At 49.5% G+C, this 25,047-nt stretch overlaps 1 protein-coding gene across 32 annotated transcripts in view; it reads left to right on the top strand.

The window, feature by feature from the left end:
- SORBS1 (sorbin and SH3 domain containing 1) overlaps positions 1-25,047 on the top strand; it is a 227,050-nt gene that overhangs the window by 183,379 nt on the left and 18,624 nt on the right. For 18 of the 32 annotated variants that reach the window (XM_035025647.1, XM_035025670.1, XM_035025662.1 and 15 more), the window contains 7 exons: positions 4,685-4,857; positions 7,508-7,593; positions 10,723-10,890; positions 14,635-14,681; positions 18,349-18,463; positions 18,624-18,749; positions 20,230-20,424. In XM_035025647.1, coding sequence (XP_034881538.1) covers positions 4,685-4,857; positions 7,508-7,593; positions 10,723-10,890; positions 14,635-14,681; positions 18,349-18,463; positions 18,624-18,749; positions 20,230-20,424 — 910 coding nt within the window. Of the gene's footprint in view, positions 1-4,684; positions 4,858-7,507; positions 7,594-10,722; positions 10,891-14,634; positions 14,682-18,348; positions 18,464-18,623; positions 18,750-20,229; positions 20,425-21,923; positions 22,698-25,047 lie in introns of all 32 variants that reach the window. The other 14 variants (XM_035025550.1, XM_035025593.1, XM_035025559.1 and 11 more) reach the window with 1 other exon arrangement.

Here is a 25,047-nt window from a genome sequence, read left to right as displayed (position 1 = left end):
ACTGGGCCTTGAAAATGTAATTTTCATTTCTCAGAAATCTGCATGTGAGCATTTAATTTTATAGAATCATTTATTCTACTAATATTTATTGAAAAGCAGTGCTAGGCGCTAGGCATGCAAAGATTAATAAGATAAACCGCCTGCCCTCAAGGGGCTCAGAGTGTAATGGGGACACAGACTTGTAAATCACAGTTAGAATCCAGATGGTAAACGCAGTGACAGGACCCAGGAGAGAAGGAATGACAATCACATATTATAAATCTAAAAGATCATTTTCTTCCTGCAGTACAGAGGCTAAAGATGAAACTGCCCTCCCCAGATTTCCTAGACTTCTTTCCCCAAAGCCATGGTTTAAAGCAGTTACTTTTTTTTTTTTCCTTGCTGAAAACAACAAATGGTTTTGGACAGTGAATTCCACGAGGCTGGAATTTTTTGTCTATTGTTTTCCCTGTTGAAGCTCCACCTAGGAGAGTGATTCACACTTAATAGGTGCTCAGTAAATATTTGAGTGAATAAAATGAGCAGTGGAATGACCTCGTGAGATCTTTTCTAGAAATACCATTGGCAGTGATTTGCAGAGATGACCAGAGCGAGTCAGGGCTGAAGAGGCAGTAGTGAGGGTGTGCTTACTGCAGAGGTGTAGGTGAGCAATGGTGAGGTGGTAGCCGGGGAGGTCGAGGGAAGGGACTGGTGCACGCTGTGTCAGGACAGGGAGTAAGCAGTACTTGGTGACTGGTTAGGCTTGGGGAGCAAGGAGAGGGAGAAAGGGGTTGATTCCCTGGGCTTTCTGGCTTGGGCCATGGGAGACAGGAACAGAGCTGGGTTTGATTTGGGGCATGTGGAGTTTAAGATGCCTGAGGAATACCCAGGTGGAGGTGTCTAGAAGGCAGTTGAATGTATGCATCTGGAGCTCAAAAGGAAGGTCTATATAATAACAGATTTGAAGGTGGATTTCTTGGACAGTTTTATCATACCTATTGGTTTTATAGATGAAAGAACTTGGGCAACAGATTGTTTCCAAGTTTTTCAAACAGAGTAGGTTATCCTTAGCTGATGCGCATTGCTCGTTGGAGTCAGGCTGGAGTCCTCCGGAGCCCATCTGGTTACAGAGTTGCAAACTGTTGACCCTAAGAGGATCACTCCATTCTCTCACTTTCTTCTTCCAGTGAGTGTGTTTTTGTTGAATCCCCTTGAAACTCAGCGCCCTTTGCATCTTAGCCAGAGGGCGAGTTGTCTGCGCTGTGTCCTCCAGCCTGCTGTCTTTGACCTGGAAACTGGCTCAGCCCAGGCTGCTAAACTAGGCTTGTTCTGTTAACGGGGTCGTAGCTGCCACTGCTGATTGGGCTTTGCTCATCAGCCCCGCTGCTTTTCTCATCCCGTCTGATCTCTTTGAACATGGCAGAGACCCAGCAACTCTGTGACCTTCAACAATTGCCTTCAGCACTCTGGTCCTCAGTTTCCTTTTGGTACAATGGGACAAATGGTATCTGTCTTTCCAACATTAGGAGATGTGATGGTGAGGATACATTTGAAAACGTTGTTCCAGAGCTTGTAGATGCGTTTTTAACCAAGGAGGGCCTCAGTTGGGAAGTGTTGCCCATCTGGAAAAAGCATGTTGGCTTCAGTATCAGAAAGAAAACAATTAGCTATAGCAAATCCCTTCTGAGAGATTTCCTGAGCGCTGGTTTGTCATTCTGGTGGGGAAGCAGGACGAAATGGTGATAATGGATGGAATAAAGCCAGAGAGTGGAGTGGCTGAGGGCAGGAGGGGATTTCTGACAGGTCGTGAGGTAGGGGAGGTGTGAAATCAGGCAGCTGGGTGCGGCAAGAGTCATGACCAAATGACGTTAGGTGGAACCAGAAAAGACCGGCTTGGAGTTTATGACCGCGGCTGAGGCAGTTCAAAGGACAGCAGGATAGAAGCCTCTGGCAGTCCCTCCCCAGTGCTGAGGGCAGTCTGGTGACCCAAAACCAGGGCAAGCAGGGCCTAAGAGACTGTCCGCTCACCACTGCAGTTGGTTGGCAAGGCTAAAGGACACCTGTACGTGGACCTTTTAGAAGTTGAGATTGTATAAAAAGGAGCACCGTGGGGTTAAACTGAAGGACAGAACCGGAAAATGCAACCAAAGTGAAGGCAGCCTCTGAAAGGGAAACTGAGAAGAGGGGCAGATCTATTTTTAATTATGAAATTCAAAGTTAAAGTCCATTTAGATGAGCTTACATTGACTAAACTTGGCGTATAGAGTGCCACAACCTTGCAAGTCACCTTTCAGGGTCCTCCTGTCCTCTGGCTGGAGTTGATGCTTTTATCAGTCAGAAGGTTGGGGGGGATATCTTCAAGCCCCCCTACAGGTAGAGCAAAAGCTGTGTGGGTGGCAGCCCTTGTTCCGAGGCCTCTGTCTCCAGGGTGGGAGTGGACACCCCCGGTCAGGGGCCAGGGCACCAGCAAGGCCAGCCAGCCTAGGCCTGGGCCATGCTAATTCCCTGTAGTCTCTCTGTTTCCACCGTTCTGAGGGCTCCGTAGTCACTGACATCAGGAGCCTAAGTGAATGTGATGAAATTCTTATACTTACGGAAGAATTCTAAACACACTTCATGAATCAAAGCATTTCCTTAATCAGCTCATGTGTGCCAATTTTACTTTCAGAAAGTGTGACCTCGTATTCATTCTACAAATATTTATTGGGTATACTCATGGAGCCTCTCGTGGGCCCCTGCAGTTAAGGGCACGGCCTGGGGGGAAGAGACTTGCCCCATCAGGCCCCTTCCGGAGGTTTCTCCCCTCTGAGACATGCTGGAGGCTACTGTGCAGACTGCGTTCACTTACATGCTTTTATGGTCTCAGCTTTATGAGTTGGTTTTCTTTCCCCTTAAATTTTCAGTAATGTTCTTCTGTCTATGCTGAGAAGAGGGGAAAAGCATTTGATCCCCTGACGTAGGCCGGAGAGAATGAGGAGAAGGGACGGGGTGGGGGGGGACCCCGACCTCCTAGGCAGTCCCCTGAAGTAGAGGAATCAAAGCCCTGAAAGGCAGGCTGGGCACATGGGAAGGGGCTGGGAAGCGCTGGCTGCCGAGGGCTGGAAGCGGTGCTGCTACCTCCTTGGAGGTAGACACATTGCCCGTTGTACCAGAGGCTCCTCCTCCTTTCCATTTCTGACTCCTGGGCTCTGGGGCCTCTTGTGCCCCGGAGTACGTTCACGGCAGGGCTCGAGCATCCCTGGGCCTCCCGTGGTGTGCACGCCTGGGCTCTCACTGCCTCCTCATTCGTGGGGAGATGCTCGGCTGGGGGTGCTGGGTGGTGCCCAACGACGCAGCTCAAGTTCTGGCTCTGCCGTTCCCCAGTCAGTGCCCAGGTCTCTTGGTGCCTCCTTCCCTCGTCCAAAAATGGGGAAAGTAGGATTGTTTGTGAGGATTAAAGAGAGAAGGATCGTCAAGCCTCCCACATAGGACATCTCAGCACGTTTAGTAGAGTTGCTGCTGCCATTATCTGTGACCATGGTGACCGAGAGGCTGTGTGAGATGTAGGAATAATCCCATCGTGGAGGGATGGGGAGAGGGAAAGAGATCGGAAGATGTGTGATACAGCAAAGGAAGTCCAGAGTTCTGTGTCCAATCTGGGGACCCAGAATATGTGGGGGTTCACTATTATAATTACTTAAGTTTTTCTATACACTTGATACTATTCATCATAAAATATTGGGATAGAGAAATTCTATCAAGCTGTTTACATCTCCAGAGCTAGAAAAAAAAAAAAAATCCATATTGATACCAGTAAACCGAATTCAGTAAGACCGAAAAGCAGCCAAGCAGAGGCCTGAGTACTTCAGTGGGAAGGGGGTCGTTCCCTTATCTGAGTGTGTGTCTGTCTGTGTGTCTCCATGTGTCAGTAGGGGTGAGGGCATAGAAAACTGGGATTAGGGGAAGGGAGGGGCTCAGTGAGTAAGTGCTCTTAATTTTTTCTGCGCCCCACCTCATTCCTAAAAGGATTTGTGGTAACTTGCAAAAATACCTAGAATTTCAACAAGATAAAAATAAATGAAAGATGTAAACGAGCCATGTTTATACTCCTACTACATGTCATAAGATTCTGACTATGAATTTTGAAAGAAGCTGGTGTAACATGTGGCTGGGATGATAACAGCATATAGAATCCCAGGTTCCACTTTCACTTGGTGGCTGATTTTCCTGGAGACCCGGGAGAATGGTTGACTTCAGTGCTCCGTCAACCAAAGCGCTTGTGAAGAATAACCCAGGAAAATAATCCAAGTGGTGAACTTGAAGTCACCAACTCCGGCAGGCGACCTGTCAGAGGCTCCACCCACGTCCTCGGCTGTGTCATCTTGTGTGAAGCTGCTGGGCCCTCAGCAGCCACCCACCCCTCCCCACCCCCTCCCAGCCTGCCCTCCCCAGGCCGAGTTTCTCAGTTACTCTTTTAAAGCACAAATGCAGTCATCTCAGCACTTCTGCTGTTTGGTCAGATTCCTGAGCATTTGGGGCTCCCCCTTGGGCTTGTCTTGTCCGAAGAACTCTAACTAAATAAGAATACCCTTTAGAAAGTTCAGTGCTTGATTAGGATGCCAAAAAGTGTGCCTCTTGTCCTCAGGTGGTAATGTGCTTTTGAGAAAAATGTCAAACATTCTAAGTCCCGTTCTTTTTCTCTCTTTTAAAATTACATTGTCTTTAGTATCTATTCTTCCAACTTCCACGCAGTGAAGAGGGAATCAGACGGGGCTCCCGGGGATCTCACTAGTTTGGAGAACGAGAGGCAGATTTACAAAAGCGTCTTGGAAGGTGGAGACATCCCTCTCCAGGGCCTGAGTGGGCTCAAGCGACCCTCCAGCTCAGCCTCCACTAAAGGTAACTGGGTGAAGCCTGCGGGGCTCCGGCCCAGCCACACGGTTTTCCACATGCCTCTCGCCCGTGCAGGCCCAGTGTCGGGGTGTCGGCAGCGGGTGACTTCCAGCTACTGGAATATCCTTTGCCTGGTGCAGGTCCATTTCCAGGCCTTTGAGCCCTCTGAGCCCCCTCTCCCAGTTTTTCACCGGCCATTTTTCTTTCTGGTATTACTTTCCCTTCCTTTGAACCCCAACGTTGCTCTCCCTAAAGCATCTCTCTCTTTTTTGTTCTGATTCCCTTTTCTTAGGACATAGCTGAGCCTTAACCCTCCGTAACTGTAGCAGGGTGGCCATTTTTTGTTGCATCTTTGCTCCTGCTTTGCAGCACAGATTATTTTGCTTCCGGACATCGACTGGAAATTATAAAAAAAAAAAACAAAAACCCTTATGACAAATGAGCATGTGACCTCTCCTTTTATTTTCTTTTTAAGCAGCTTTCAGCTTTAACCTAATGGGTCTGTTTATTTTATTCTGCATGCTTTCCAGTGGATCGTAAAGGTGGGAATGCTCACATGATTTCTTCATCTTCAGTTCCTAGCCGAACGGTTAGCACTAGCAATGCATTAGGCCCCGTGTGTAAGCACAAGAAACCCCTGTCCGCTGCAAAAGCCTGCATTTCGGAAATCCTTCCCTCCAAATTCAAACCCAGGCTCTCTGCTCCCAGCGCTCTTTTGCAGGAACAGAAGAGTGTCTTATTGCCGGCAGAAAAGGCTCAGAGCTGTGAGAACCTTTGTGTTTCATTGTCTTTGAATGATTCCAAGAGAGGTCTCCCCCTCCGAGTGGGGGGGAGCATCGAGAACCTGCTCACGCGCTCCCGGCGGGAGTGGGACAGCAAGTCGAGCAGCACCGTGAGCCTCCAGGAGTGCGGCACCAGTGTCGGGAGGCCCTGCCCGCTCTCCAGAAAGGCCGGGATGCAGTTCACCATGCTCTACCGGGACATGCACCAGATCAACCGAGCTGGCCTCTTCCTGGGCTCCCTCTCCTCCTCGAGTGTGCGAGACCTTGCCTCCCACTTCGAAAGGAGCAGCCTGGCACTGGCCAGGGGCGAGCTGGGCCCCAGCCAGGAGGGCTCGGAGCACGTCCCCAAGCACACCGTCTCCTCCCGCATCTCAGCGTTCGAGCAGCTGGTTCAGCGGTCCCGGTCCATGCCGTCCCTGGACCTGTCCGGGAGGCTGAGCAAGCCCCCCTTGCCTGTGCTGTCCCGGAGTGGCCTGACCTCAGCCCGCTCGGCTGAGTCCCTGCTGGAGTCAACCAAGCTGCGGCCCCGGGAGACGGACGGGATGACCCCGGGGGGGCTCCACGCCGCCCCGACGTGTAGCAGCATGGCCGAACCCACCTTGGGCTTCAGGGGCCCCGTGCCTTCTGAGCCCCTCTCTGCCTGCTCTGACGAGCTGGACCACTGTTCGGACATCTCCAGCGACAGCAGGGAGGCCAGCAGCAGCAGTGTCCACGGAGACTTTGCCAAGCACCGCCTCCCCAAGTGCAAGGGCACCTGCCCGGCCTCGTACACCCGCTTCACCACCGTCCGGAAGCACGAGCAGCGGCAGACGTCCAGGCAGCCCGACTGGCGCCCAGACCTCAGGGGGGACAGGAGCACGCTCCTCAGGAACATCTACCTAATGAGCCCCCTCCCTTTCCGCTTGAAAAAGCCCCTCCCGTACCACCCCAGGCAGCCCCCCCCTGGTGACTTCTCAGCCCCCCTGGCCGGCCAGAAACCAGACCTGCCCAGCCAGCCCCATCAGGACGAGACCCCCTCTGAGGGGAAGCCCTCGGTTCCCAGACGCCTGTCTTCCCGACACACCATGGCGAGGCTGAGCCGGATCTCGGAGCCCCCTCAGGGGAGACCCGCAGTCCCAGAGGACTGCCTGGGGGCCTTTCATAATGGCAACTCCATGCCGTACTCAGACCCTGGCCTGGACAGGAACAACAACCCACACAGTGAACTGGGAACATCCCTCGGAGGTGGCATTTGTGTATTTGCCCGGTCTCACCTCACCCGTCTCTCCACCTTGCTTGCTCTGTCCCCTTTTCCCGTGTGCCCTTGGTGCTCATTTTCTGGTCTGTCTTTTGTTTTCTGTTTGTTTTGCTTGGCAATTAATCATGGCTCGTAGTGGCTGCACTCCTTTAAAAACAAAGCCCCCCATGTCATTTAGACTAACCACCAAACTCTGTTTCGAAAGAAAAATTGGCCGTTTAGCTCAGCTGAGAAATTCGTCCATTTGAACTCTTGAACCCCTTGGAGTTCACGCCAATCCACCGTCACCCCGCGGTTTTTTGAGAGGCAGCCTCTCCCAGTGGCCCTGTGTGTGTGTGAGTGTATGGTGTGTCCCTGTAAGATCCTGCACGCCTCTTAGGAGGGACACTTTTCAGAGAAGGTCCTCTCTCCGCTCACGTTTTGCCTTCTGATGAGTTTGCTTTGTATTAAACTGGCTTTTACAAGTACATCCAAAAGGGGGGGGGGGGGCGCGGATTTGGTTCCTCTTCAGAATTTGAGTATTGGTCAATAATCCATGACAGTAAAAACTTGATAATGGCTGAAGGGTGAAATCTTATCCCAGTCTGGTTTCCCACTAAATCTTTGCGTGTTTTAATTCTACTTTGTTGTTTTGAAGATTCAGAATCACCAAGACATTTTATACCTGCTGATTATTTGGAATCCACGGAAGAATTTATTCGGAGGCGTCATGATGATAAAGAGGTAAATGCCATCTTGAAAACCTCTTAGCTCTTAGATAAAAATATGAAGGAAGCGAACATTCTAGACATCTGTCAGGTGACATGACCTAGGAATGGGAAGCAAAGATTGGCATCTTCACAAATGGCTTTTTATGTGGCATAAGCTCAATTGTTCCACTTCTCCAAAAAGTAGGACTGATATCCCCACAGGCACTAAGTTCTAAATGCCAAGTCCCACTAGCGTCCCTGCAGGGGAGGTTCGCCCTGCATTCAGCGCCATGTGAGGGGACCCGCAGTTGGCTCCACTCACTCACCCCCTCCCCAGTCCCCGCCTTATTATTCTCTACATATATCCCCAGTCTTGCCCACCCCTCTGTTGGCACAAAGCACAGTTCCTGTTGGGGAGGGTGCAGCAGGAAAAAGGAGACTGAAAAGTAATAAATAATGACCACCATGATACATTTTATAAAATAATTTGAAGAAGTTGCCTTTAACTCAGAAGAAGAGCTACCCCCATAGATGCCGGGAAACCCCCACCAAGAACTTCCGGGCACGCACCTCTTCTAGCAGCGGCTGAAATGTCTACACGGCAGTGGAATGACTGGGGAAAGGAGCGTGTTCTCTTGGGATTTCGGAAGAGGCAGTTCTACGTATCAGCTAAAGGGGCAAAATCACAAGAGTGTGTTGTGATAAAGTCGTGTTTCAAGGCATGCTTTCTGGACTTTGCATTCCCAGCAGGAAGGGTCCAATAGACGAAACCAGCTCCAGGGACCATTTTCCCGTGTCAAGTTAGGAGGTGGAAGAATTGCTTTGAGCCTGGTGCCAGGAGGAGAGAGTGCCCGTGTGTACACAGCTCTGTCCCTTTCCCTGTAAAGTCCGAAGCCCCTTTCCTACGTTCCTTTTCGTTGAGTGGTTTCAGAGTTGAGGTGGATTTTCCTTCAGGATTTAGGATAAAGCTGACCTTGGGGGGCTGGATGATAATAGTCATTGCTGCTGAGACAAAAAGACCGTAGCTCTCCCCGCCTGCAGGCATAATACGGACAGTATTCATTAAGACAGTATCTGTCCGGGGAAAGAAAGAAGGAAGCATGTGACCTGCAGGCTTACTTGTAAAAACAGATGAAAAACTCACAGTGAGGGTCCATCAGGCCACAGACCGTTTCACCTCTAGTAGCTGTCCCTGAGATACAAGGAAGAAGATGACATTCCATTTTATTAATATAAATACTAGTGTCCAACGTGGAAGGCTTTGTGATAGGATCATGCCCGTTACATGGGAGGCATATTTTACTTAGTTGGTTTAGCAATTGCTGTATTACAGGGTGCGTTCAGAAGAGGAGTATCTTGTTCCCTGAATGACACTGGCTCACAGTTGTGTCTTCATTCATGGTGTTTGGCTTCTCTGGTTAAACTGTGGGGACGATGGATTTGCTGAGGTCCGATCCAAGCACTGGGCTGGGAGCTTTGCTCCCTTCGCTGCCCACTTCCACTGATCATATATGACCATGGCCTGAGCACCGGGGGTCACGGGAGCCTCCAACAGCGGTCCCTCCCCACTGCTACAGAAATAACTCGCACTACCAGCTAATGGAGTGTCAGTCCTGACAACTTTCTTTGCAAATGCTTTATTACGAACATTGATGATCGTGGCTTTGCAGAAAATGAGAACATGTCAGTCCTGGAAGGGACGTTAGTAGGCCTCTAGCCAAGCCCCCTTGTGTTAGCCAGGATGGGACTCCAGGGGGATAGTGACTTGCCCGAGGTCACACAGCAAGTTAACTGACACCAGAGAAACAGCTAGAAACCAGGGCTCCACGTTCCTGGGCCAGTGCCCTTTCAGTGGCTCTGGGCTTTGCAAAGCACTGTCTCATGTCTTTTCTCATGTAATCTTTCCGACAACTTACCTGAGCACTGGGCATCCCACAGCCATTTGAGAATTCGTTTCTTGATTATTTGTAGTTCCTGGCAACAAATGGGAAAAATCAGTTCCACCATCCTTTGGGGCTGGGTGTCATGTGAGGCATTTAACTGCCTGCTGGAAGAAGACTAATGCCTTACTGAAAATGCTAAGAATTACCAGTCCTCCGCAATGCTTTTCTACAAGGGATGGTAATCCCAGGAATGTACGACCAGTATGGAATAAGAAAACACATTAAAATTCTATTCCATAGCGTCACTTCAATAGGACATGAGGACATTTGGTAAAAGGCAACATTGTTTACTTATTTGAAAAAGCCTTTAAAAACAGAGGAAGAAAAGAAGAAGCCTTTAAAAATAGAAGTAGATGACTGTTTCCTTAATTTAGGAGAGCATAATTCTTCTAAACTGAGGTGTTTTTATTCCAAGTTCATCCTTTATATTTATATTCTACATCACTCCTTTAAACTCAGCCTCATTTCACCTAATGAAGAAATAGTTATGTAAAAAGTACAGTAAGAAAGTAATTGATGTTGTCTGTCAGTCACAAAAATAGTTTTTGGTGAGTGTGCTAAGGCCTCCTAGACATTGTGCTCAGGGGAGGGGTTGGCCAGCCTAGGAGAAGGGGTGTCATAGTTTCTGAAATGGGCATCTCTACTCTGGAGCGTATTAGAATAACAGACCTAGGAAGCACAAAAATGATCTAGTTGCCATAGATCCTGCATAGTAAGAGCCCAGATTCGGGTAGGAGGAATCAGCCAGCCCTGGCCCCACCGTGGGAAGACACTGGGAACTCATCACTGCCTAAATGAGGTGAGGGCAGCACCCCCAGACCCCCACCTCCAGCCCAGCATGCTTGTGGATGCTCCAGATACTCCGCCCACCTCCCCCCTCCCCGAGGGCCTGGACTTTGTGGCCATGTATTGGGGGCAGGAGGCTTTTGGCTGAACCAGGAGACAGTTTTCTAGACTGTAACTGTCTGGAATTCATCCTTCCCCCGTGGCCCAGGGCTCCCCAGGTGTCTCCCACGTGGTGCGGTCGCCCTCCTCCACGGAGTATGTGGGGTGTGGCTACAGGGGGACGTGGTAGTTGTGACCATTAAGCCCCTCTGACACCTGACCCTCAGCATTTCCCCCCATTCACCCAGCACCTTTTTCCTTAGTTGTTTTGTTGGCAGTTTTCCAACACCCTGGACCAGATGATTCACTGCCCATTTTATGCAATTTCATGGCAGAAACTTTTAGCGGACCAGAGACGACTTAAGCGTGAGCAAGAAGAGGCCGATATTGCAGCTCGTCGCCACACGGGCGTCATTCCGACGCACCATCAGTTTATCACTAACGAGCGCTTTGGGGACCTCCTCAATATAGACGATACGGCCAAAAGGAAATCTGGGTCAGAGGTCTGTTTTGGTTGCCTCGGTCTGCTGCTTGACCCAAAGCAATATTTGCCTCCCCTTAGCATTGCCTTCTGTAGGCCAAATTAGTTCTCCAAACGGCATCTGTCATCCTGGCTTCCATAGGCTTGCTTTGGCTCTTCTGTGGCTGGTCATGGACATGAGTCCCATTATGTCCTGTGCTCTGTATGTTCAAGCATGCCTGGCTGTGGGACCGGGATCTGCTGGCGCGCACCCCCACCCCATGCATGCCTAGAGCATCGGCTGTCTTCACGAATCCAGTCCTCTACATCCTGCATTTTATCATGACATGTGTTGCCTGTGTATTCTGCCTAGAAACCTTATACCTTAGCCCATGTGTGTTAGTAGCTATTGTGTGGGCAGTTAGAAGATTCTTCTCTGAAGAAATGGTTTCGTGAAACTTATTATAAAAGTTAGCAAGCAATGCGTTGTTTACGCCATTTACCCAGGTCCCGAAATATCAGAGAAGAATATTGCCGCTCGGTATCGTATGATGAATTAGTTGAATAAGGTGTTTAGTAGTGCTAGAGCCTCACTGAAAAATTTTGAAACCCAGGGGGTTTTGTGGTTAGGATATGCCCATGGAGGGGAAGAGGGCTCTCTGAGAGACATTTCATTTGTTCCCTTAATTTTGACATTTCTCAGCTGAGATTACAAAACTTAATATTATAAAAGGCATGAAGAAAGCACAAACCTTTGAAGCGATTTTATGCAGGCCTTGGCCTCCTGCACTCAGGCCAACATGTTGAAATTCTTATGCCGGCCAAACACTGCTGCTTGCGTCAGAGTATGTTTTGCCATGGGACCCTAACTGGTTCCCTAAGGATTAGCTCCTTCTAGGGAAGTGTGTGTGTCTGGGGCTTGGGAGGTAGGGAGCTGGGGGAGTGACACCAAAGCATATACAGATTTATAAATCAGTGTAATAGGGGATTGATATTCATGTTTCTACCCTTTGAGTGACAGAGACACTGGCTATTCTCAAATGGTTTGGTTTTTGTTTTGTTTTTAAAGAAATGTCTCTCTGTGACAGAGAGAAAAGAGAACCAGAATGAAAGAAAAGCAGGGAAAGGGAAGGACACTCTGTGGTGATGGAGAGAAAGAAATAATAAGGAAGAGGCAGAAGTTAGCAGGGGTAACTCCGACGCAAGGGAAAGGCAGCCCCCAGCCCTCAGCATTCCAGCTCCTCAGAACCACCCTGTTCCGAAGGCTCTGGTGATGGATTATCCTCATTCACAGGCCTACCCGCTTGCTAGTGATGGGGAAGAGGGGAGCGCAAGGCGCCATAGGGCTGCATAGATCCATGTATAGGAACATGCACACAGAAACGTAGCTGGGGCAGAACAACCTTGGAGAGAGGCAGGCAAGCTGCCTAACTCTCCCTGCCTCCCTTCCAGAGCAGTGATTCTCAAACTTGGGTGCTCATCAGAATCTCCTGGGGGCTTGTTAAAATACAGATTGTTGGGCCCCATCCACAAATACTCTAATTCTGCGGTGAGGCCCAAGGATTGCCCTTCTAGCCAGTTCCCAGGTGATGTTGATAATGCCAGTTTAGAGACCCCACTTTGAGAATCACTGCCCTGGATGTTGGCTGACAGACATGGGAGAACAGAGACCAACAAGTCCCAGGTGCACAGGGCTATGTAGATGTACTCCAGCCCCACTGAGTACAATGTGGGTGACCAGTAATTCTGTGCAAGACCCCGTGTGGAGGCAGAAATAGGACCCAGACTGTGCCCTTGGGAAGCTGGGAGTCCAGCGGGGGAGGCACCCTCGTGACCGCGGTCTGTGCTGTGGGAGCTGGGGTGGGGAGATGGGTTGGGCCTCAGGGAGACAGGCAGGTAAAGAGGGAGATGCTACTTTGCGTAGGCAACGATGACTCAGGATATGTCTGAACAGTTCCATGGAATCAGTGTTTTTCTCAACTCTGAGTAACATATGGATTCTGATTAATGGGAAAAAAAATTTGTTTTCACCAATCCCCAGTATTGGCCTAAGCCAATTTACAAATAGTTAATGACACACCTGTAAAACTTAATTAATTTAACCGACAGGTGAAAGCCCTTTGCCTGAACTCAGTTGCCACACAAAGTGTGAATATGGTGCTGTTTGGTATACATTTTTTAAAGTTCCCACAGCTCTACAGCTGGTTGTCCTTGGGTAACGACCATCTTTTTTTTTTTTTTTTTTTCAGTTGAAATCACTGTGAAATTTTTGTCCTTACAATGTTGGTTATCTGGCCTTCTCTTTTGAACGTGTCGTTTATCATTAACTCCACACCCGCTCTTTTCTTTTTTGCTTACGACTACTAAATTGTGCTCTTCGGTCACAGACAGACACAAATGCAGGCATTGAAATTGTGTGGCAAGGACTGTAAAGTAGTCATTCAGTTGACCTCTAATACATATATGAGCAGATGGATAGAGGCAAAACATCAACATGAAAATGCAAAAATAAATTCCTGTGGGGAATTCACCACCCTTAAGAAAATCCCTACAAGATACCAGCTTGAGGAGCCTGCTAATAAGGGACATATCACTGAGGGGTTTTGGACCTAAAACTAAGCTTGATGGAGCTTTTATTTTTTTAAGATTTTATTTATTTGACAGAGAGAGATAGCAAGAGCAGGAACACAAGCTTAAGGGGAGTGGGAGAGGGAGAAGCAGGCTTCCCGCCAAGCAGGGAGCCCAATGCGGGGCTCGATCCCAGGACCCCGGGATCATGACCTGAGCTGAAGGCAGACGCTTAACAACTAAGCCACCCAGGCGCCCCTTGATGGAGCTTTTAAATACCTTTTTTTTTTTTTTTTTCTCACCGAGTCTCCCATTTTCCCCCTCTGCTTTGTCCTCTAATATTGAAGAGAAAGTATGTGAAATTGGGGAGAAATTACCCAAAGACCTTAACCCACGTCAGGAATTGAGATTTGATCTGAGGGATACTTGAGAGCCTCAGCCAACTTCAAAGCAAGGAAGTGATGGACAGAAGTATTTGAGGAATGTTATTTGTGCTCCTGAGTGACAGTAGATGAAAGTGAAGAGAACACAAAGTCAAAGGAAGCTTTGTGTGTGTAGGAGCTAGAGGTCAGACCTGAGCATGCTTGTGGAGGGTTCTGGAGGGAGGGTTGGTATGACTGAGTGACAGACTTGAGGAACTGGAGTCTGAGGAGGGCTTCCAGGCCTGGGGGTCCAGAAGGAGAGGGCTACCCAAAAGGAAAGGAAGCTTTGGAGAAAGAAAATGAACTCAGGGCTCACTTTGTCTGGCTTTGGGGATGATCTCACAGGCCGGGAGAAATCTACAGAGTCAAAGATGATGTGAGAGGTGAATCAGGGTGTCGTCCACTTGCAGATCATAATTTAAGTCAGGAGAATAGGAGCTGTCCCCCAAAGAGTAGGAATGTCTGAGGACTTCTGGCCGACTGGTGTGTGTATGTGTTGTTTTTAGTAGCCATGGTCAGCTTTGGGGAACCAGCGCTTCAGCTTTGGGACTTTTTGAAACCTCTCTTCCCCAAATCTGGCCCTCCTTAGGGAGGTTCTCATGCATGACATAGTTGATCAAACATTCATCTAGTGTTCTGCTGAGGTCAGATGAGTGGAATTTTGCCCAGATTTCTCCACCAGAATGAACTAGTTAGAGTGAATTTTTCTGCTTTGCTTTCTGGAAACTTGTGAAAAATGTGTCCTTTTCATTGTACATAAATTGTGATTTTAAATTTTCACTGTTTCTTGTGTTTAGATGAGACCTGCCAGAGCCAAATTTGACTTTAAGGCTCAGACTCTAAAGTAAGTACTACAATTTGTTGTTACAACTGCCTCTTTGAAACACAGCTCACTTGTAGAGATGGAGAACAACAAGGATGATTAAAAACAATAATTTATAGAGTTTACTACGTGCCAAGCACCATTCAAGTTACTTGCATATGGTAACTGATTCAGCCATCACCAGAACCCTCTGGGGTTGGTGCTGTTGTTATCCCCGTTATACTAATGGGGAAACCGAGAGGCTGTGAGGTTAAGGAGCTTGCCCAAGCTGGTCAGTGATAGATGCAGGGGGTTCAAACCCTGGCAGCTTGGTGCCAGAGCCTGGGCTCCTACCACTGTGCCACCCTGCCGCCTCCTATCCAGGGACTCTGTTTGCTTGATGAAGTGGTGGCTCGATCTGACCCACTCTTTCTATGGCAGGAACCAGAACCAGTATCTAGAATGGTAACTTCATTAGTTTTGCTACAACATCTTATGACATTCAGTGGTTGTGGGAACCCACACGAAAGCAGTATGTTCCTCAAAGGGCTAGCTCCATAAAATACTTCTCAAAAAAAGTCTTCCATCCTAGCGGTGAGTCTAGGAATCACCGCACATTGTCAATATCTCCTATGCCCCCTTCTTCCCACAGAGACTTTGCTATTGGTGATGGCTCTAGAAGGCCCTCGATGAAGAAACCTGGTTAGCTCATTTAACCCAGTGTTATCTAATTTTAGATGACCAGGAAGCCTTTCTATTCCATGGGATGAAATTTGGAAAATGCTAGCAAGCCTGGGTTCTACAAGGAACCTGCTCACTTCCTATCTAATTATGGATTAAAGTGGGCCATGAGTTGCCATTGGTAGCAATAACCAGCAGCCATCCCATTGCCCTGCTGATGGGAGGCTCCACATCTCCATTCGTGGTGATGAGAGGGGAAGCTCTCCATCACTGGACACTGAGTAATGCCATGGAGAAGGCTACTCAGCCATGAATCTGATCTCCTCCAACACAAAATGAGTGACCAGGCCACAGTCTCCAGACCTAGGCACAAATTCTGGTATGTTGGGTTTGATTGTAATTACTCCAGTCCTTTAGCTCATCAGCTAACAAGAGGCAGCAGTCTAGTGTGCTGGACAGATGGGCTCTAGAGTCAGGAAGTCCTGTGTTTGAGTCGTGACTGGGCCCCTTACTGTCTCTGTGACAGTGAGCAAGTCACCAACCTCCACCTCAAATTTCCTCATTTATAAAATGGACACAAAAAATGCCACTCTTGCAGGGCAGCTGAGGTAATAGATCTAAAACATTTTGCATAATGTAGCAAAAGTCAGCATCTCCCCCCGCCCCTTCTTTTTAACCAGAGAGAAGATAACAGAGTTCTATAAATTAATTTTTAGTTTAACCAAACAGTACCTTTTCCCCCTTTTTCCTTTGAATTGAGAGAGGTCCATGACCATGTTTTCCTTTGAACTGAGAGAGGTATTGTGATGATAATCATACAACAGTTTTTTCCTTAGAGCAACTTAGAGAAGGCTGATTGAGACAGAATTGTCACCAGTGATAAGCTGGGGGTGCCTGGGTGGCTCAGTCAGTTAAGCATCCAACTCTTAATTTTGGGGCAGGTCATGATCTCAGGGTCGTGAGATTGAGCCCCACGTCGGGCTCCCCACTGGGCGTGGAGCCTGCTTAAGATTCTCTCTCTCCCTCTCCCTCTGCTCCTCCCCATGCCCCACACACTCTCTCTCTAAATAAAAAAAGAATTAAAATGGTGCTAATGTTGGAGAAAGGAGTCTACCTCCTGGCTCCATGCTGTTATTACCCCTTGCTCCCTCCCAGAAAAGTTAATACAACTTTTTTTTAAAAGAGTAAAGGACAGATCCATTGACTTGAGTCTTCTAAACATCTTTAATCACTGGGTTCTACTTTTCTCCATAGTATGTTACTCAAAAAAGTGTCCTGTAGGAGCACTCGAGTGAACAAAGTTAAACAGGTTTCTTACCCGCAGGACTTCTCTGAGCCTCTCCTGTGCTGATAATATACATGGTGATACTCCAGGAAAGGCCTGAAGTATATCGTATTAGTGCTTCTGGAACCTCATTACCACCAGACCTTGCGCTGTGGTTCTTTGGGAGATGGGCATGTGGTCCGCAGTGCAGGAAGGATGACTGCAGACCTCTCAGCCCCCCACAAGCTGTTGTCCTCCTTGCTCACCACGGGGGCCATGACACTCCCAGCTGCCTCTACACCTGTGGGTCACCGAGGGTGGGAGAGCGTGGAGCGCACAGACCTTCAGCAGGGGTGGATATGCTGAGGGTCCTGCACATCCACGTGTCCGTGCTTGGGGGCTAAAGAGAAGAGGGGATTCAGACACCCCCAAGGAGAGCTATAGCAAAAACCTGGCCAAAAGCATTCTCTCTTACAGAGACAAATGCCCTAGATCCCCTCCCCGGGCCTCCTCAGGATTAGAACCTTGTCTGTCAGTGCGACACCACAAAGGCTGCCTTGTTCTTGCACTCAGCACAGTGAGGACTCGGGGTAAAGTCTTCCAGATGTGCCCCCATTGTTTAGCCGGCGCCCCTCACATACCCGAGCGGCTTCCTGGCACTGCAGAGGAGACAGGCCCACCCCCTCCAAACTGCAGTCAGAGCCTTTCTTTCCATTGCTTTTGGTTGGATGCAAATGGAAAAGATCTAGATCATTTTTTTTTTAATTCAAAAAACTCAAGCTACAATTGTTATCCTTATTTTGCTTATAATTTATTTTTTTCATCTTTTTTTTTTTTTAAAGGAGCCCTGGTTAGAGGTTAACAGCATCATTATTAAGGCCAGCAAAGGGATGGATGGACATAGAAAAGTTGCAAAAATACATGAAGAACATTTTAAGGAAAATCCGCTTTTCTTTCCAAGGTTCCTTTCCCATGTTGAAAAGGAAGTAGTGAATTCCCATTTCCTGAGTGCTAACTCTGTAACAGGCACCGTGCTGGGTGATTTACTTGCAGTTTGTTGCTACATTTTTCCAGCAACTCTGAGTTAGCTCCTATTTTCAGATAAAGTATCTCAGAGAGATTACGTATCTCGCCCCAGGTCTCAGAGCTAGTAAATGATATAACTGGGTTTTTAACCCAGATCTGCCTTGAAATAAGAGCTTTTCTACTGCATGATAGTAGACGGACGGGTGGAGGGTGATGTGGTGGGTGGCTGGCTGGCTGACTGGATGGAAGGACACAAGGATGTCAGTCTATCACAAGTAATTTGAGGGTCATTTCAAGCAATGAAAGCATGCCTTGCCAGGGCATAGAAGGAGCATAGTGAAGACCCCGAAAGTATCTACAGGGAAATGTTTATCATCATTTACTGGACATCAGTTGAGACTACTGGGTGCATTGTTACGTGCTGCATAAATATTCTGAGCATAAGACCAGCATTCACAAAAAATACATTGAGAAAACCACAACAGACTCACATGGCCTGTGAGCACTTTGGAGTGGGGAGTCCTTTTGAAAGTTATCCATCCCCCAGAAGACTGGAAGGATGCCAAAAGGGATGTAACTTCCTGAAGAGTGGGGTTCTCCCTTCCGAATATGGAGGCCCCTCTTCTATCATTTGTCCCCTTTGACCTCACTCAGAGTCTCCTTTTGCTAAAAAATGGAGTGTCTTCATCTTACACATTTTGAGACCTCTGCTAACACGCTCTGACCTTCTGTCGACAGGGAGCTTCCTCTGCAGAAGGGGGACGTTGTGTACATCTACAAGCAGATTGATCAGAACTGGTATGAAGGAGAGCATCACGGCCGGGTGGGGATCTTCCCGCGCACCTACATCGAGGTACCATCCCTCCTTCTCTTTCCACAGAAGAGCCCGGTCATGCCCAAAGCACCACTCGCTTACCAAGAACTTGTGTTTTTTGTCTGTTTGTTTCCTCCCTTGCTCTTATCCCCTCGCTTTCTTCTCTTCTCCTTCTCCTCGGCCTCTTTCCCTTTCTCAGCTTCTTCCTCCCGCTGAGAAGGCTCAGCCCAAGAAGTTGGCATCGGTGCAGGTCTTGGAATATGGAGAAGCTATCGCTAAGTTCAACTTTAATGGTGATACGCAAGTAGAAATGTCCTTCAGGAAGGTAAGCGCCCTCTCTTCTCAGCCCTGGGGCTCTGTTTGGATGGCCCTGTTCTCTCGGGGAGGGGGCGTCACGGCATATGGGACGGCGTCCCATACATACCATACTAGTCTCTTGGTACCGTCACTGTGCCCGAGAGATGTGCCCCATCAAGGGTTGCATGAAGGGCAGCTGGAGAATTTTCTGAGGTGAGGCATTTAAAAAGTAAACCCTAGGCTTTGTCAGGGTTTAATTAACATTAAGTTCACTGACTAATGGCAGTATTTCTGGAGTCTTAAGACTCTTCAGCCAACATTTTTTGAGCATCCAATGATGTGAAACGTGGTTGTGACTAGGTTTTACGACGTACTCCTTTGGCCCAGTGAAGAAGAGCAAGTCCTTTGAAGCCAAAAGTCAACTTTTGGGGAGTTAAAGACTTTTCCAAGCCGCCCTTTGATCATCTGTAAAATGAAGATAAATGACCCTCTCTTAGAGCTGTTTTAAGAGGATTCAAGGAAACCACCTCTGTGAAGCCCACAGCATGATGCATGGCATCTAGTCGGTGCCCTCAGGGAGCTCAGTGTGCTCGCTTTGCACACAAGTGAGCTGTGCAGGGATGCCCTTCTTCCCTGCGATCAGATGCTCTCTTCCCGTGTCAGATCTCTCTGGCTTTACTGAAGTTATTAGTTACTAATTTTAGTGAGGATTTAGGGAAATGAACACATGCCTTAGAGAAAGATGAACTACCATACGGAAAAGAGAATCACCCTTCATGCCCAATATCAGGAGACCAGTAATTGAGTCATTATATGTGTGTACAATAGAACGGCCTGCAATGGGGCCTTATGCTGTTGCTGCAATAGGATTAAAACTGTAGAATTCTATTTGTTGATAAAGAAGGAGGTTCGTTCTATGTCATAAAGGGTGAAAAAGAAGGTTGGAAAGGGGAATACAGTGCATACTCAGTTTTCGTAAGTAAAAAAATACGTGCAAGTCTAATTCACATGAACAGAATTAAATCTGGGAAATACATATATCAAAATATTAACTGTGGTTACCCCGAGAGATCATCTTCTGGGTAATACTAGTTTGCTGCTTAATGTTTGTGTTTTTACTTTTCTGGAGTGGTGCAGGGGAAAAACAAAGTGCTGAAAAGGAAGAAAAAAAAAGATAACGCTCCAAAACCTTTGCTTTAGAGAAACTTGGATATCAATTTTGTGATAAATGAGGCAAAACCCCTCCATCTGGCTGCTGGTTAGGGGGGATGACTCTGACCTTCTCCTTTACTGTAATATTTAGAAACTAAGCTTCACTTCTCGGCCTCCAGGTAGCTCTCCTGTCAGCACCTCATCTCCATGACACGGATTTTATCCGGGTCTAGCAAGGAAGGTTTTTCTGAACAAAGGATGTGATAAACAATGAAGGATGGCACAGGGTGCAGGCAGGGGCCTCAGACCTGCCGAGGCGTGGTGGCACAAGGACCCTTCCTTGCCGTATCTTGCAGGGTGAGAGGATCATGCTGCTGCGACAGGTGGACGAGAACTGGTACGAAGGGAGGATCCCAGGGACGTCCCGGCAAGGCATCTTCCCCATCACCTACGTGGACGTGATCAAGCGGCCCCTGGTGAAAAACCCCGTGGATTACATCGACCTGCCTTTCTCCTCCTCCCCGAGTCGTAGTGGCACCGTGAGCCCACAGGTACCTAAGCTTCTCGTCCCGGGTCTTCACATTCCTCCCGACCAATCCACAATGCTGATGGCACACAGCCTCTCGGGGGTGATTCTGCAGCACTGTGATTAGGAACCATCTGCAGTAATGCAGAGGATACACACCAGGGTTTGTTGCCATGCATACAAATGACGCGTTTCGAGAACTTGGGAGGAAGAACTATGATCGTGGGGAAAAGAAAGAGCTTAAGGTGATGGCTCTGGGGATAAGATGATAAGGGCAAGAGAAATGAGAGACTTTAGCAGTTGGTCCAAAACTGTATAGGAGCAGCCTCCCCTAGGGGAAGCTGGTTGTCTGGCGACCACCAGTGTCCCATAGACACCATGACCCAGGATGGTTCTCTTCATCATCTTTTTGGTCAAGGCTGGCCTGCAGAAGGCAAAGATTGAAAGAGAGAATTTCACATTCTCATCCTCAGACATATGGACCAGATCCAGGGTATTCTTTGCAAGCAAGAACCAGGCTGGGAAAGGAACGTACAGCATCTCTGTCTACACTGGGCCGAGAAGAAGTAGGTTTATAGGCATAGTAAGATGTTTGCATCCCTAAACATTAATTATGAACAGACTTGTTTTAAAAAATAGAATTATTCCAAACCAATCCCCACTTCCCCAAAGCCAAGAAAGAATTAGGACCTTGGGTTCAGAAGAGGCATGGTGGGGTGACTTCCTGTGAAGACCACTGACCATACCACCATGGTAAGTTGTAGGGAGAATGGCCAGAGGCGTGAGAGCAGGACCCGGACCTGGACTCGGGTGACACTTGGGTGGTGCCTCTTTTCTGTCATCCTCTCATTATTTCCTCCTCTCCCACCTGCCCACCCCTGACCCCAGGGATGGTTCCTGGCAGGAAGCATTAGATGGGCTGACCCGGGGCTCCTGCACAGCGAGATCCATCTCCTGCAATCTCACGGGGAGAGGGCGTGGGGTCAGCACAGGCCATTCTGCTTCGTAGTAATTCGAGTAACTCAGCGAGATTTTTCGCTCTCTGGAAGGCTCTTTGCTGAGAACTCTAGAGAGAACAAAAGCCCGAAGAAGGGGCAGGGCAGTGGCAGGGCACCTTTTTTCCTTCGTGCTGGTGGGTCAGGGCCTCTTCGGTGGCAGCGGGGTTGGGGTGGGGTGGGGTAGGATGGGGGCCTTCCAGTGTGTCCCTCTGAAAGTCTGATTCTGCAAACCGGCCAGCGCCATCTGTAACCGCCCCAATGGGCCCCTTTCTCCCATCTCTGTTCCACTCACTTCGCCCGCCCCTCCTCCACCACCGGCACACACACACGCATGCACCCACATCCCACTTTCTCTCCAACCTAACCAAACGATTTCATTTTCTTGGACACCAGAGTGTCCTCGTCCTCCGCATTTCATTCCTCTTTGTATATCCCTTGTGATTATTTTCCTCCTGTCTTCTTTATGCTGATACTTGTACCTTTTGCTTCTTTCCTTTGTTTTCCTCTCTCTCCTTTTCTTTTTAAGTTTGCCAGTCACAGCAAGCTCATCATGCCAGCCCCCTCATCCCTGCCCCACTCCCATCGAGCCCTGTCCCCCGAGATGCACGCTGTCACCTCTGAGTGGATCTCCCTGACTGTTGGGGTCCCAGGCAGGCGGCCTCTGGCCCTGACCCCACCCCTGCCTCCTCTGCCGGAGACTTCTGTCTATGACACCGACCACCTCGCCTCGTGGGCGAGGCCCGGTTCCTCTCTGTCTCTCAGCCTTCCCCATTCGAGCTGGTCTGATCTTTCCACCCCACGCTCGATGGCTTCTCCGCTGGCCCTGCCTCCCCCCCACAAAGCTGCCTCCTTGGCACGTGGTGCCCCCGCCTCCCTTCACGTCAACGGGGCCAGTGGTGTCCACGTGCCACTGCCAGGTGCCCGCCAGGATAGCTTCTCTCAGCTGCTGCCGGGGAGCTCTGATAGGGTCATCTCGGAGCTCAGCAACGCCTTTAGCAGCCAGGGTAAGCGGCAGCCGAGGCGAGAAGAGCGCGGACAGTGTGAGAGGAGAGCAGAGCGGGAGGCAGGTGAGAGATACCCCGGAGCACCCAAGATCTCTAAGAAGAGCTGCTTGAGACCTTCAGACGTGGTCAGGTGCCTGAGCTCGGAACAGAGACTCTCAGATCTCCACGCGCCCGAGGAGAGCCGGCCCGGCAGGCCCCCGGGTAGCCCTTTGCCGGGAAGGGAGGCTGAGCAGACAGACCTGCATAGAGGTGGCGAGCAGGCTAAGAGGAGGGCCGTTCGGAGTGCTGTAAGCCAGGTAGGCCTGCAGCGTGACCGCATGTGCCTTGGCAGGGTGGGCTGGACGTCTCACCCGTGGCCCGTCTACCGCGGCCCCGTGGATGCTGGTGAGAGCCCTTCGCTTGCCTTGGGGGCAGAAAGAGTACCCAGGAGGGAACGGAGGGGCCATCGATTAAGGTACCAGGCTGGGGACAGTTGGAGGCAAAGGACAGCACTCTGGCCTCTTGAGGCGATTCAGAAGTCACTCCCACTTTGGGTGCCTCCTGGCCTGGTGCCAAAGCCCCACGAGAAGGAAGGCCTTCCTCAGGTCCATTCATGCCTTAGAGACTTCCCTCGGTTTGCTCTAACACAGCTGAGAACACCAGGCTTCAGTATGGCTCCGTGTGGTTGGTTTGGTGTGAGCTGCACTTTGTGTCCGTAACCCATGGTGCTCTACCAGCGCTCAGCTCTGTCAGGTCTCCGTCCCGTCTTGTGTTCGTGTGGGAGCACAGGGCTTCTGTTCCCTGATGAACAAATGCATTTTGGTCCTAAGGAGGTGCATGCAGACCCAGTGCTGGGGCCCCAGCAGGTACAGGGTCCTGGAATGGGCACCCCAGGTTTTTAGGTGACTGTCCCATTTTCTCTCTGGGTCAGCTACAAAGATTTCAAGGACCAAAGTGGCCTCAGGGTGTTTTGAGGGCTGAAAAATTGGGGATGGGGATGAGGACAAACGTGGTAATTAGGTCATGATTCTAATTTTGGCAGTGCTATTTAGTACCCTAAAAGTCAAAGACTTCGGGCAGTTTCTCCAAAGTAGCTGGGGTTGAATGCCGGTTCACCTCTTAGCGTCTGTGACTGGGGAGTCACTTCCCCTCTCTGAGCCTCACCTGTAAAACAGGTTCACAGCGTGGTTGAGAGGGTTCCACAGAGTAATGCATATGAAATACCCCATGCCAGGGACTGGGAACAGAACGTGGTCAGCACTTTGGCAGCTTTCCATGTTGGGCGATCTGGAGCTGCTTGTGGAACGGAGAACATTCTAGAATGCCTTTAGTATCAGATGGAATTCTTGAAGAAGCCTCATTTATTGTTTACTATGTACAATGCCCACAGTAGACTATGCTTGATCCTCAGACCTGCCATCCTAGTTTTTCTCTAAAGTCACTCAACAAGTATTTATTTCGGGCCTGTAGACACCACTCTGTAGCAGGGCAGGGGACTGGGGTCAGTGCCTCCCTGCTCTGGAGGAGCCTGTGTTCCAGCAACAAGACAGGCACAGCGGCATCGTGACTGCAGTGACAGAGAAGTGCTCGAAGACCACCGGAGCTCAGAGGCCTGAGACACAGACGAGGCCGGACCTCCGGCCCCAGCGTAATGGTTAGGAGCAGAAAATCGCTTTCCACGGGAAGAGCAGTGTGGGATAGTGATAAATAACCAGGCCAGCGAGCTACAGTCTTCTCTGTGCAAAGTAGGAGTAAAAGTGGTCTCTCCTTCAGAGGGTAGTTGTAAGGATTAAATGAGCTAAGAGTGGTGGCCGGCCTGTGGGAAGGCTCCATAAAGTGGATTGTTTCTCCAGCTCTGAGCGTGGGGCCTAGGGAAAATAGCAGAACCTGGGGAAGGCCTTGCCTGGTCCCAGAGCAGGTGCTCCTGGAATGTGCGCTCCAGGAGGAAGAGAAGGGTGTGTCCAGCTAAGCAAAGAACAGTTGGTTGGGGAGAGATGGTGAAAGGGCTAGCTGAAAAGAATTCAATGTCTCTGATGTGGGAACAGTTCTGTAAACGTCCTAAGTCAGCCCACGGTGCCTGGAGACCTCATTATTGTCGGCCGTGAGTCATCAGCACAGCCCAATTCCAGGACCCAGTGTGTACAGGAAGTGCGCATAGTGCGGGAACTCCGGGTGAGTTGAGGGGTATATACTTCCCGCTTCCTAATGGGGGATGGGGGGGCGGGGGAGGTAACTGGCAACATGGAAAGACAGGCCCGTTGAAAATTGGTGGGCCTCCAGAACCCGAGTGTACCACTTCCTGTCCCCGCCCTTTCTCCTGCTCTTCCAGCGCCAGTCCTTCTCCATGGGTGCGCCCGGCCCTGGCCCCGGCCTTGCTCCCTGCTGAGAGCTGGAAGGTTGTGTGAAGGGGGCCCCTGCCCCCACACCTCCCGCGCAACCCCTCTACTTTTCCTCTCCTGTGACTGGGAACAGGAGCCAGCCACTCACGGAAGGGGGACCTGCAGAAGCTCCCTGCCCCTTGAGGCCCTCTTGGGGTGACAGAGCTAAAGATGGAAAGGACTTCAGGGACAACTGTTCTTTGGTGGCCTGTCAGCTTGCTGTGGCCTCAGGCTCTGTCACTTATTTGGATAAATGCACTCCAGCGTGTGTGATCAGGAAAATCGCCAG

This window comes from Mirounga leonina, unplaced genomic scaffold (assembly GCF_011800145.1).
Source record: "Mirounga leonina isolate KUSES-001 unplaced genomic scaffold, KU_Mleo_1.0 Mir_114, whole genome shotgun sequence".
In the NCBI taxonomy this organism is placed as follows: Eukaryota; Metazoa; Chordata; class Mammalia; order Carnivora; family Phocidae; genus Mirounga; species Mirounga leonina.
Note: the sequence above shows the minus strand (reverse complement) of the source record. Positions and strands in the feature narration are given on the sequence as shown.